Genomic DNA, 12,975 nt, shown 5'->3' with positions numbered 1-12,975 from the left:
TTCACCTCTGTGATCTTCTAACCCATCACCCCAGTCAAACCCAGAGAAAAACATCAGGCAAATTTCAATTGTGGCAATCATATAACAGTATATAAACATATCTAATCAACATGTACTACACAGGAAATTCACACAATATTATATGTCAAACACAGTTAAATTAAAAAAAAAAAAATTTAATCCCCATTGAGGGGCATCCTACAAAATAACTAACCAGTTCTCAAAACTGTCAAGGTCATTAATATCAAAAAAGTCTAAGAAACTGCTTAATTCAGAAAAGCCTAAGAAATATGATGTCTTGATTTCCCCAGAAGGAGTCCTGGGACAGAAAAAGAACATTAGGGAAAACTGAGGAAATCTGAATAATGTATGCATTTTCGTTAATAACAACATCTCAGTGTTGGTTCACTAACTGTGACAAATGTACCATATTATGTCAGGTGTTAATAACAGGAGAAATTGGGTGTGGGATATGCAGGAACTCTCTGTAATATCTTCATAGTAATTCTGTAAATTGAAAACTGCTCTACAATTTAAAATGTATTTTTAAAAACCTCTATAGGGTTTCTCCGGTGGTCCAGTGGTTAAGAATCCGCCTTGCAATGCAGGGGACACAGGTTCAATCCCTGGTCTGGGAAGAGCCTACATGCCGCATGGCAACTAGACCTGTGTGCTGCAACGACTGAGGCTACACGCTGCAACCACTGAAGCCTGTGCTCCAGAACAAGAGAAGCCACCGCAATGAGAAGCCCACATGCCATCGCTAGAGAGTAATCCCTGCTCGCTGCAACTAGAGAAAGGCTTAGTACAGCAACAAAGACCCAGAGCAGCCAAAAACAACTAAATAAGTAAATCTTTGCTGGGGGGGAGCCCTATAGTTGCCATGCGGAACAGGGATTGTCAGGAGGAAGGGGGAAAGGCAAGAAGAGGCACACGTACCAATAGGGAGCCGAGGCAGCATCCAGGCTGCACCCTGGGCCCAGGCCACTGCAGGGTACAGGAAATGAGCTAACTGTGACCAGTGTGGATGATGAACGGAAGAGAAGGCTCTCAGAGACTCCCAGGCCTCTGGCCAGGTTCCTGGGCGGCCCTTCTAAGTTCGGGAGGCTGGTGGAGGAGCAGGTCTGGAGGCAAGCAGATCAGCCAGGAACAGAGATTTGAATGGAGGACCCACGGCCGCTGTATGAATCTCATTTTAAGAGCACTCACTTGAGGGCGACCGGAGCCTCTCAGGTTTATGACATGACAACATTCTGAAGGATGGCTCTCCCCCACCCCTGTGACCAGATCCTGAGGGTGCCTGCATCAGGCTGTAGATTCGCTGCGTAGCCTGCAGGAGCCTTCTCTGAGCCTCAGTTTTCCCATCTGTAAAATGAGGATCTATATGTGCCGCTCACAGGCTTGTAGGAGGAATCAGAAGAGTCCTTCTCAGTGCTTGTCACACATTTGGAGACTCTTCCCACAGAGTCTCAGGTGGAAGGAACCGGATCTATCGCTTTAAATTATGCAAATGAATGCGGGTAGTGGGGCGGGGAGATTAAAAAAAGGAGCCGCTCCCCCAGACTATCAGCACGCAGGGCTGGTGGAACTGGCCGCCTAAATGGCCCAATGGCTGGCCGCGCGCACTCGCAGCCCGCCCTGCCTCCCAGGCCGCCGCGGAGGTGGGGACTCTCTCGGCCACGCCCCGGAGGCGGGGCCATCCGGCGGCAGCGCCGCAGCCGCGGAGGGAGGGGCGGGGCGGGCTCGGGTATCAGCTACCGAGCCGCAGGTGGCGGCGGGCGCGGGGCTCGGCCCGAGCTCGGGAGGTGAGTGCTGTTCCCTGAAACACCCCGAACCCCCCTGGCCCCCGCAGCACCCCGTGCGCACCGCGCCTGGCAGCCCGGCGGCTCCAGGGTCAAAGGCGCGGCGGGATGTGAGGGACGGAGAACAGAGGGTGGGGGGCTGCGCGGTGGGTACCCGGTCCTTCCTCCACCTCCTGCGTGATAACCGGGGATCCGCGGAGGGAGATAGAGACCCCTCCTAAATCCTCCATCTCCTGGCCTAGAACTGGAGCGTGCAGCGGGGCTGCTATGAATCGAGACCCCTCCCCAAAATCCCTTTATTCTAAGCCTGGATCTGGGTCTAGGTTCCAGAGCTGCAAAGATAAGCTTGCCGCTCTCCCTCGAGCCTGGGACTCAAGACAGATGAAATGGAGACCACCCCCAATTTCCCTCTTCCCAGCTCTGGCCTGTAGATCGCCCCACCCACCCCCACCCCCGGCCCCGAGACCAACATGAGGAACCCCTTCCTCTGTGCACCCCTATCTAGGCCTGGCTAAGGAGCTGGGGGTCCCCTGGTCCCTCCTCTAGAGTGTCTTTTTCTAGCTCCCTACCACAAGGATGGGGTAATGGAGGGACATTTCACTGGCATCCTCTGCAGGGACCCCAAGGTTGGAATTCTGGGGAGGGTCAGATAGAGTCCCTTGCCTGGCAGGGCCAGGCCGGGCCAGGCTTGGAAAGACCTGGAGCGTGGACTCAGTGGTGGTCCCTACTTCAGTGGGAGATGGGCAGTGAGCATCTGTTCCCAGGGATTAAAATAAATCGAGGTAAATTAGGATCTTGCTGGAGGCTGACTGAAAGTGGGGTGCGGAGGAGGGTTGGGGGGTGGGCGGCCCCTCCATCTGCTTCAGATCCCAGAATTCGCCTGCCTCATCCGCAGTAGGTACCAGGAGGTAGCTTCGGATGGACCTGCCTCACTGGTGACCTTGGACAGATGACAGACCTCCCTGAGCCTTTATTATTATTATTTTTTTATTTGAAAGTGGGATTGAGGCTTCAAAGCTTGTACTCTACTGATTCTGAAATCCACCCACTCCATCTTTTGCTAAATTGTGACTCCACCCTTTTGTTAAAGACGATGGTCGCAGGAGAGAGAGAGACAGGTTTGGAGATCCCTCCATATGCCTTGCTGGGCTCAGAGCCTCGGTTTACTGCACTGAAAAATGGGCTGATGGTCACACTCTGGCATTGCCAGAGGAGTTGCTTTGCCAGACAATAAAACGTATTACCAAGCTGCTATCTTCAGAACAGGGGCTCCTCCACCCTTGTCACGCTGGCGGGACTGCCCAGGGCATATCCTGACCCACATACCTTCACCCACGCCAGGGGCAAGCCAGTACCTAGATAGGATCCTGGGCAGGACGAGGTGGGAGGTGCTGGGCTAGTCTATCCCCTGTCCCTTGGGGCTCTGTCCCTGTGGTGGGGGTGGAAGTCCAGAGTCCCCAGGTTCAAATCCAGCTTTCCTGTGAGTGGTTTTGCCCCTTTGCACCTTGGTGTGTTCTTCTATGAAATGGGCTGAATTCCCCTTGGAAGATCAGAGCAAACTGGCAGAACGGGAGCGCTGTAAATGCAGACATTGTAATACTATAGTCATTATCATACAGTATTATAATCATTACCATATTGTAATTATAATACTAATTGCAATATTAGTGAGCATAAACAGGGTCAACAGCTGATTCAGGTCAGGGCAGGATAGGAAAGGAGGAAATCTGCAAGGGTATTGCCTGCTGTGTCTCCAGAGCTCAGTAGTCAGTTGGTGCTCAATAGGTGTTGGCTAAGGAAAGTGACGGAGAGGGAGGAGACAGCAGGGAAGATTGAAAAATTCCTGAGCAGAAGCTCAGAGGCTGTTCATCACCCAGTTACTGTATGACATGGGGCCACTGCCTCAGTTGCCTCACTGGGGGTGATGGCTGAGTCGAGACCCCGCCTCCAAGTGCCACTGTGAGAATCAGGCCAGACTGTGTAAATGGGCACAACCCTGGTGGCCAGCCCTAGAGGGGAGCAAGTGCATGACAGAGCTGGTCCTTGAAGCAGCATAGCCAAGAGGCCAGTCACAGGAAAAGGAGAGAAAGACCCCAAACTGGCCCTACTGTGAGCAAACTGGAGTCCGAGGGAGAGCAAAATGATAGATCCTGTTTTGCAGAAGCCTAGAGGCCCAGAGAGGTCAGGGGCAGCCCAAGGCCACCTACTGAGAGGTCAGGAGTTCCAGACAACCCGTCAGGAACAGGAGCCCTGCCTTCTTTGCTGACTTGGTTCCTGTCTTGTTTTATCTGCTCCCGGACCTGCTCAAATGCTGAACTGGCGAGAAACCCCAGGGTTTTGGGAATTGATGCTGGGGAGGCTGGATCTCCAGGCAGTGCCCGGAGCTTGTGTCAGCCATCTCTGGGAAGGACTCTGTTCCCCACTTCCAGCAGCCAGAGGATGGGGGCATCCGGGTCAGCTGACAGCCTGCTTTGTGACCTTGGGCAAGGACCTGTCCATCTCTGGGCTTTGCCCTGGCACTGAGGAGGCTGGGAGACCTGGGTTCACACAGGGCTGACTTCTCCATCAGACACGGTGACCACCCTGTCTCAGGCACAACCGTGGAGTCCATAAAGGTGTTTTTAACTTCTTTTAAAATCAGAAGGGAAAGAAAACCCAGGCTTTGGGGTCAAAGAAAACATTTAATATATGGTATTGGAGGCAGACGCTTTAACCTCTGAGCCACCAGCCTCCCATTAATATATTCGTCTCTATGTCAAATGTAGTTGTAAAAATAGTTTAGACTCTTTTTTTAGTGGAGGAAGGGACTCTGAAAGCAAAAGTGCCTCAGGCCCGTGGAAGGCCTCATCCCGCCCTGGGTTTGAGTCTTGGTGCTCCCATTCACAGGCTGTGCAACCTTGGGCACGTGGACTCCCCTCTCTGAGTCTTGGCCCACCTGAGAATGGTGAGATGTGGAATGTTTAGTCTATGTGGTTGGTGCTCAAATTTGTGGGTACTATTTGACAATTGTTATCAAGATTGTATTTGCGCACTAATAATAGCCCCAAGGTGGGGGCCTCAGCTTTCCCAGCCAGCACCTGCGCAGTTCTAGGGAGGTCCCAGGGGTGCTGGTCTGGCGGGGGAGGTGAGCTGGCGGTTGGGCCATGGGCGGGGCTGGGTGAGCTTCCTGTGCCCCAGGCACAGGGGCCTCAGCTAACGGAAGCGGCAGGGGCCACGTGGTTATCTCCTGGTACCCGCCCTGTCTCAGGGGCTCTGTTCCCACTCGCTGTCCGGTGAGTTTGAGCCCAGGCCAGGAGGCCCCCACTGCTCCTCCTTTCCCCTCTCAGGGACAGAAGGGAGACCCCCCCCCACCTGGCCCGGGTTTCGAGAGAAACAGTAGGTGTCACTTCCTGGGCCTGCGCAGGGTCACCCTTTGCTCTGCCACTGTGCTCCCCGACTTTACAACCCTGAGCGGCAGGATGGATGGCAGGGCGGTCGCGGAAATATGGCGAACCAGAGCCCCATCTGGTAGTTTCAAACAGGGGTTCTTCGGCAGACAGGTCAGGGACAAAACCATAGTGACCTGGGGACAGTCAGTGACCTCTCTGTGTTCAGTTTCCTCATCTGTAAAGCTGATATTGAGCCCCACGTTGTGCTTGTGAAGGTTGAATGAGTGTGTGGTGCCTGAAAGGAGCTGGACACAGTGTCGCACTCACACTGGTGCTCAGTGTATGTCTAACGGGGAGGGGCAATCCAATGGGAGCTGTAAAAACAGTAGCAAAGATTCTTGGTTTCGGGGGAACGTAGGCCCTCTGGCTCCTAGGATCTTCTAGGCCTGTACTCTCTAGCAGAACTTCATCTGTGCTTTCTGGTACAGTGGCCACCAGCCTTGTGTGGCTACTGAGCCCTGGAAACAAGGCTGGCACAACTGAGGAAGTAGGAGGTTAATTTTATTTAGTTTAAGATTAAGTTGCCACATGGGGGCTAGTGGTTCCCATGATCAGTTAGCATAGCTGCAAGGGATTTGAAGATGCTCAGGGTCTAGGTCATGGCCAAAATCTAAGAAATGAGATGGGAATTTAGGGCTTTTCCCTCTTGGGATGTCAGCTTTGTATGTCCCCAGTTAGACTAGGTTTCTTCATGGGCTACACTGGGGGCTGGAGTTTCTCAGGGGTCCCAGCACCACCCAACACAGGGTGGTGGTTGGGAATATTTGTTGAATAAAATAATTGTTTGCTTGGTGAACTCCTATTCATGCTTTAAAATCCCAACTCCCATGCCCTCTCCTTTAGTTCAAGTCCCCCAGCCGAATCATCTCATGGACCCTGGTATTGTCCTGGCCAGGTAGGCACATGGTGGGTGCTAGGTGACTTATAGAAGTCATATAACTGGAGGCTAGCTGATAAAGGGTCAAATTAAACTCAAGATTAGAAAACTGTGGCTCAGAGAGGGGCAGCCTTGCCCAAGGTCCTTGCTCAGTCCTTTCTAGTGAGGCCCAGGTAGCTTTCCCATCCCTGCAGTTACCAGCCCCATCTCTGATGCTACTGTGCCTCTTGGGCTCCCAGCTGCTGCTGAACTGCCCTCGGGGTCATGAATTATGGATGAGGCTTGTGGGCTCTAGTGACAAGCCCAACCTTGACAACATGCCAAGGACACCAAGTGTCCCTCCCTCGCCTGGGAGGTCTGGGGTCCTCCAGTAAGATCCCTTCTAGGCATTTCCTCGTGTTTTGCAGATGGGGAAACTGAGGCACGGAGCTGGACAGTGACTCAGATACCTACCAGGTGAACACACGGGCTTCCAGGGGGCAGGGGCAGGACTCATGGACACACCAGTGTCAGCTGAGTCACCGTGGCAAGGGTTGGACTTTCCATCCCAGGAATGTGCATGGCATGGGGACTGTTGTAAAGGGATTCAGGAGACCCTAAGGGAACCTTAGGGCCACTTGAAGGACCCCAACTCCCATGTGGCCAATCACAGTCCCAGTATCCACCTCTTACCAGACCCTCTTCCGACAGGAGCTGCCCGGTGCGGAGCCGAGTGCTCACGGGACTCAGCTGACCCAAGCGCAAATCCACTGTCGTTTCCTGGCTTTGTTACCTTGGCAAGTAGCTTGAGGGGACTCAGTTTTTCTGTCTCTGAAATGGCCCAGAGCTTTTCTACCCATCCCCCACCCTGAACTCCTCTTCATGCTTAAAAACCCCACCCCCATGCCCCTTCCTCTAGTCTAGGCTCCCCCAGCCCCTATCCCTTCATTTAGTTTAGCTCTGACCCCCCAGGGCTGGGGGTATCTGTATCCAACTCTGTCCCCCTAGGCTGGGAGCTACTTGGGGACCATGCCCAAAGCTGAATCACTCCAGGGACCCTGGCATACTCCCAACTTTGGGGCTTTTGGTTCCTCCTCCATCCTCTTTCTCCTTCCTCCACAAGGAGAGAAGTTGGAATTTCCCCTCCTTAGGCCTGAGCTGGCTGTGACTGCAACTCAAATTTGCCTCTCTCTTTGTATAGGCACAAGATAGGAACCTTCAGGGCTCTCCACAGAGGCCACCAAAATGTCATATTTTGGGGAGTATTTTTGGGTAAGTAAGATTCACTCCTATTTTGGTGGGGTGTCCTGGAAGGGCTGCGGGGGCTTTTATGGAGATGGAGAAACCTGGTGGCTTGTGGGCAGAGTTTTAGGCAGATAGAGGGTTTGCAGGGGTTAGAAGTTAAAACTGGGAAGAGTCAGGCTGGCTTTGAATCTATAGCCCCAGATGTCATAGGCCTTGTGGTCTTGGGCATGTCACAGCTTGAACAGGATGACTGAGGCCCAGAGTAGGAATCTCTTACCTGAAGTTGCCCAGCGAGAAAGTAGAGTCAGGTCTCAAACCCAGGGCCCGACCGAGCTTCCAGGATCATTCCAGCCAGGGAATTTCCACATCTTCCCCATGCTGGAGAGTTGGGGGGTTTTCTTGACTTGACCCCTAGGGACCAGCTCACCTGTCTGCTCTCCAGACTGGGGACCAAATAGTATGACCCAAGGAGCCAAGTGAGACATTTACTTGCTCACTCTCTTCCTCCCTCTCTGTCACCACTACCACCCACCCAGCCCACTCTGGGAGATGTTGGAGCCCCCAGGAGACTGCCTCCCAACCCTGACCCTGAGGAACCCCAAATCTGGGGGACACAGAGCTAGTAAGACACCTCTAGTCCTACTGAGTCAGGACTGAGCCCAACCTTGTGTGTGCCAGAGAAGGAGCAGGATGCAGAGCTGTGTTTGCCATGGGCTTTGAAGGCTGATTTTCCAGGATGCCAGAAAGGCATTCTGGGCAGGGGGAGCCAACTGGGCAAAAATAGAGGCGTGACACGGGTGGCCAGTGGAGGGCACAAGGACTCCTCTTGCAGAGCCAGGCTAATGGGGAGACACAGAGGACATGTGAACAGGAGAATAGGGTAGGACGCAGGGCAGAAAGCCCCTTCCTTGGTTGCAGGCCCAGAGCTTGCAGAGAGGAAGCCCGTTGCTAGGCAACTAGTTGCCCCTGGCAACAGGCCTTTCTCCCTCCCCAGCTGGGGCTCCTCTTACTAGCATTTGCTTTCTTAAAGAGGCAGCACCCCCTTGCCACCTGCGGGTGGTGGGTAGGGGGGTGGGAGGGCTGGGGGGAGGGCTGGACTTCCACCTTCTTTCCAAGGGTCACAATCCCTGGATTTGCCTCTGAATGGCTGTGTGACCTCACCCAAGGGCTGCCCCTCTCTCAGACCCCGGTGGCACTTTGTGTAAGGGGGTTTGACCTTTTGAGGATCAGTTGTTGCCCACATTTTGCAGTCCTGACGGGGGCACCTACATGTATTTTAAATTCTTTTTAATTGTGTGAGGCAGGCAAGTTCACTGCAGAAAATTCAGACTAGCAAAGAGAAAATAGTAGCTACCCCCAACCCCTCCCTCCAAAGATAGCCTGGTACAGAGTGGATGAGAGCTTTGAGTTTGAGATTTGAATTGGGCTCTTCTGGGAGCGCTTGGGCAAGTGACTTTGCATCTTGAAGACTCAGTTTCTCCATCTGGGAAAGGAGAATGAAGCTCCTACTTCCCCAGGGCTCAGGGAGCACCCCAGAATGTCTGTTTCTCTTTTATTTGTTTATTTATTTATCTACTTATTGGCTGTGTCTGATCTTAGTTGCAGCATGTGGGATCTTTGATTGTGGTGCACGGACTGTCTAGTTGTGGGCTCAGTAATTGCAGTGCACAGGCTCCAGGGCATGCAGGCTTTAGTAGTGGTGGCAGGCAGGCTTAGTTGCTCAGGGGCATGTGGGATCTTAGTTCCCTGCCCAGGAATCGAACCTGTGTCCCCTGCATTGCAAGGCAGATTCTTAACCACTGTGAGGGAAGTCCCCTGTCTATTTCTTTTAATTAATGTTTCTTTTAATCTATTATTAGTATTGCTGGCTCTTTGCTGGATGATGCTGGGGCCCTGACTGATCTGATCAGATCAGATCAGTCGCTCAGTTGTGTCCGAATCTTTGCGACCCCATGAATCGCAGCACACCAGGTCTCCCTGTCCATCACCAACTCCCGGAGTTCACTCAGACTTATGTCCATCGAGTCAGTGATGCCATCCAGCCATCTCATCCTCTGTCGTCCCCTTCTCCTCTTGCCCCCAATCCCTCCCAGCATCAGAGTCTTTTCCAATGAGTCAACTCTTCGCATGAGGTGGCCAAAGTACTGGAGTTTCAGCTTTAGCATCAGTCCTTCCAAAGAAATCCCAGGGCTGATCTCCTTCAGAATGGACTGGTTGGATCTCCTTGCAGTCCAAGGGACTCTCAAGAGTCTTCTCCAACACCACACTTCAAAAGCATCAATTCTTCAGCGCTCAGCTTTCTTCAGAGTCCAACTCTCACATCCATACATAACCACAGGAAAAACCATAGCCTTGACTAGATGAACCTTTGTTGGCAAAGTGATGTCTCTGCTTTTCAATATGCTATCTAGGTTGGTCATAACTTTCCTTCCAAGGAGTAAGCATCTTTTAATTTCATGGCTGCAGTCACCATCTGCAGTGATTTTGGAGCCCCAAAAAATAAAGTCTGACACTGTTTCCACTGTTTCTCCATCTATTTCCCATGAAGTGATGGGACCAGATGCCATGATCTTTGTTTTCTGAATGTTGAGCTTTAAGCCAACTTTTTCACTCTCCACTTTCACTTTCATCAAGAGGCTTTTGAGTTCCTCTTCACTTTCTGCCATAAGGGTGGTGTCATCTGCGTATCTGAGGTTATTGAGATTTCTCCGGGCAATCTTGATTCCAGCTTGTGTTTCTTCCAGCCCAGCGTTTCTCATGATGTACTCTGCATATAAGTTAAATAAGCAGGGTGACAATATACAGCCTTGACGTACTCCTTTTCCTATTTGGAACCAGTCTGTGGTTCCATGTCCAGTTCTAACTGTTTCTTCCTGACCTGCATACAAATTTCTCAAGAGGCAGATCAGGTGGTCTGGTATTCCCATCTCTTTCAGAATTTTCCACAGTTTATTGTGATCCACAGAGTCAAAGGCTTTGGCATAGTCAATAAAGCAGAAATAGATGTTTTTCTGGAACTCTCTTGCTTTTTCCATGATCCAGCGGATGTTGGCAATTTGATCTCTGGTTCCTCTGCCTTTTCTAAAACCAGCTTGAACATCAGGAAGTTCATGGTTCACATATTGCTGAAGCCTGGCTTGGAGAATTTTGAGCATGACTTTACTAGTGTGTGCGATGAGTGCAACTGCGCGGTCATTTGAGCATTCTTTGGCATTGCCTTTCTTTGGGATTGGAATGAAAACTGATCTGAAGGAGGCTTCATTTGGGAGAGATCAAGCCAGACAAGGATGCCCCAGTCTTGTTGGGCCAAGGCAGGGCTGGAGGCATGGAGGGCACTCGGGGGAAGTATGAGCAAGAGAAGGACATGATCAAGCTGTATTAGAAAGATCTCTTGGGTTTCCTTGGTGGCTCAGTGGTAAAGAATCCGCCCACCAATACGGGAGACAGAGGTTCGATCCCTGATCCAGGAAAAGCCCACATACTGCAGAGCAACTAAGCCCGTGCGCCACAACTATTGAGCCTGCGCTCCAGAGCCGGGGAGCCGCAACTGTTGAGACCATATGCTGCAACAACTGGAGCGCTCGCGCCCTAAAGCCCGTTCTTCCCGACAAGAGAAGCCACTGCAATGAGAAGCCTATGCACTGCAACTAGAGAAGAGCTTGCACACCATCAACGATGCATGCAGCACAGCCAAAAACAAATAAGTTTAAAAGAGAGAGAAACATCTCTCTGGGCCTGGCTTGAGAGCAAGACTGGTGTCCAGAGGTTCTGATAGGAGACATAGGCTCAAGACAGCCCCTCCCAGGACCCTCGGCTGCCAGCCCAGCCCGAGGGGGTCAGACACTGCTGGGCGTTTGCCAGGTCTGGGAAGCAGGCCAGCAGTTGGCTCTGAGTCAGCTCCAGATGCCGGCCTGGGCAGCAGTGCCTGGTGCAGCCTCACCCCAGGATCCCCTGGGCGGGGTGGGCAGGGGGCTGCTGGGGTTGTTTGCTGAGGCCTCCCCACTGTGCTTCCCAGGTGGCGCTAGTGGTGAAGTACCTGCCTGCCGATGCAGGAGGCGCAAGAGATGTGGGTTCGATCCCTGGGTCGGGAAGATCCCCTGGAGGAGGGCATGGCAGCCCACTCCAGTATGCTTGCCTGGAGAATCCCATGGTGAGAGGAGCCTGGTGGACTACAGTCCATGGGGCTGCAAAGAGTGGGGCATGACAGTGACTAACCTAGTGACTTATTCAACAAGGAGGGCTGCCTTTGGGACTTTAGAGGACCATGATGTGGATCATCCCATATGAGAGGTAGATGACGCCCTGCCCCCATCTTAATGAGGAGCCACTATAGGCTTGATGAGAGACATGACTGGTCTGGATCACACAGTGTAGCCCTAGCCCCCGCTCAAACTATAGTGAGCCCAGAACTGGGAGAAAAGGGGTTCTGTGCAAGGCATCAGCAGACACCAGGGTAGAGGCTCTGTCCCCACCAGCACCAGGCAACAGCAAAATAGCTTGTCCCTCTATTCAACCAACTCAAATGCCCTTTCTGCACCCCGCCCTGCACTGCACATTGCTGGGTCCTGAGAGAGTATCAGACCCACATCTTGCTTTGTGGGGTCCTCAGAGAAGTTTCATGTTGAAGAGAACAGAAAATAAGGCTACAGTGACTTAAGCGACAGGGGTTGTATTAATTCATAAAACTGAAGAGTTGTGCAGTAGTGTGGCTTTCAGGGTTGGTTTGATCCAGCACTTCTCTACTCAAGATGCTTTTTTTTTTTTTTAAAGACTTCACAACCAAGACCTTTGTTGCAACACACAGGCTCCAGAGTGCCTGGGCTCTGTAGCTGTGGCACATGGGCTTCGTTTCGCCACGACATGTGGGATCTTAGGTCCCTGACCAGGGATTGAACCCACATCAGTTGCATTGGAAGGTGGCTTCTTAACCATTGGACCCCCAGGAAAGTCCCTCAACAGGCTTTTTATTCAGACCTTCAAGTTCAGCATCTTTCCAAAATTCGTGGTTTCCATGCTCTCCTGTGACCACATAATCTCTCACTTATGGAAAGATACAAAGAAAAAACAGAGGGGAAGAGACCAAAGAGAAAGGAGCAAACAGAGGTAGAGAGATATGTACACACTCGCACAGAAAGACAGAAAGATAGTGAGAGAGGAAGATAAGAGTGAATGAGACTGCCTCTCTCTCAACTATGGCACAAGAATCCCAGGGTCTTTTCTAATTAGACCAAATTACGGTCCATAAGCCAATCCTTAGGACCAGGGGAAACTCAACAGGTGATTGGCTCAGGCCAGAACCAATGCCTATGGCCAAGAGGATGGACTTCTGCCCGTTAGCTCTTCAGCCCAGGCCCCTGTTGCTAGGCATCCTTGATGTCCTCTCCATCCCCTTTCTCAATCTCCATCCTCACCCCCTGCAGGGAGAGAAGAACCATGGCTTTGAGGTCCTGTACCACACCGTGAAGCAGGGGCCCATCTCCACCAAGGAGCTGGCAGACTTCATCCGGGAGAGGTGAGGTTCCCCAAGCCCCATCCATCCCCACGGCCAAGACCTGAAGTCCACACTGCCACGCCCATCTTGCACTTCCACCCAGGCTCTGCCCCCTTTTTCCCTTGCCCATCCCACCCTGACAGGGCACCACAT

General features: G+C 52.2%; 1 protein-coding gene across 3 annotated transcripts in view; it reads left to right on the top strand.

The window, feature by feature from the left end:
• The first annotated feature begins 1,745 nt into the window (after positions 1–1,745).
• The window catches only part of FCHO1 (FCH and mu domain containing endocytic adaptor 1), a 29,809-nt gene continuing 18,579 nt past the window's right edge, over positions 1,746–12,975 (top strand). For 2 of the 3 annotated variants that reach the window (XM_002688540.5, XM_005208552.3), the window contains exons 1-5: positions 1,746–1,805; positions 6,515–6,563; positions 6,798–6,883; positions 7,288–7,358; positions 12,752–12,843. In XM_002688540.5, coding sequence (XP_002688586.1) covers positions 7,332–7,358; positions 12,752–12,843 — 119 coding nt within the window. In that variant the 5' untranslated portion in view covers positions 1,746–1,805; positions 6,515–6,563; positions 6,798–6,883; positions 7,288–7,331. Of the gene's footprint in view, positions 5,075–6,514; positions 6,564–6,797; positions 6,884–7,287; positions 7,359–12,751; positions 12,844–12,975 lie in introns of all 3 variants that reach the window. The other variant, XM_005208553.5, reaches the window with a different exon arrangement.

Source organism: Bos taurus, chromosome 7 (genome assembly GCF_002263795.3).
Source record: "Bos taurus isolate L1 Dominette 01449 registration number 42190680 breed Hereford chromosome 7, ARS-UCD2.0, whole genome shotgun sequence".
Taxonomy (NCBI): Eukaryota; Metazoa; Chordata; class Mammalia; order Artiodactyla; family Bovidae; genus Bos; species Bos taurus.
Note: the sequence above shows the minus strand (reverse complement) of the source record. Positions and strands in the feature narration are given on the sequence as shown.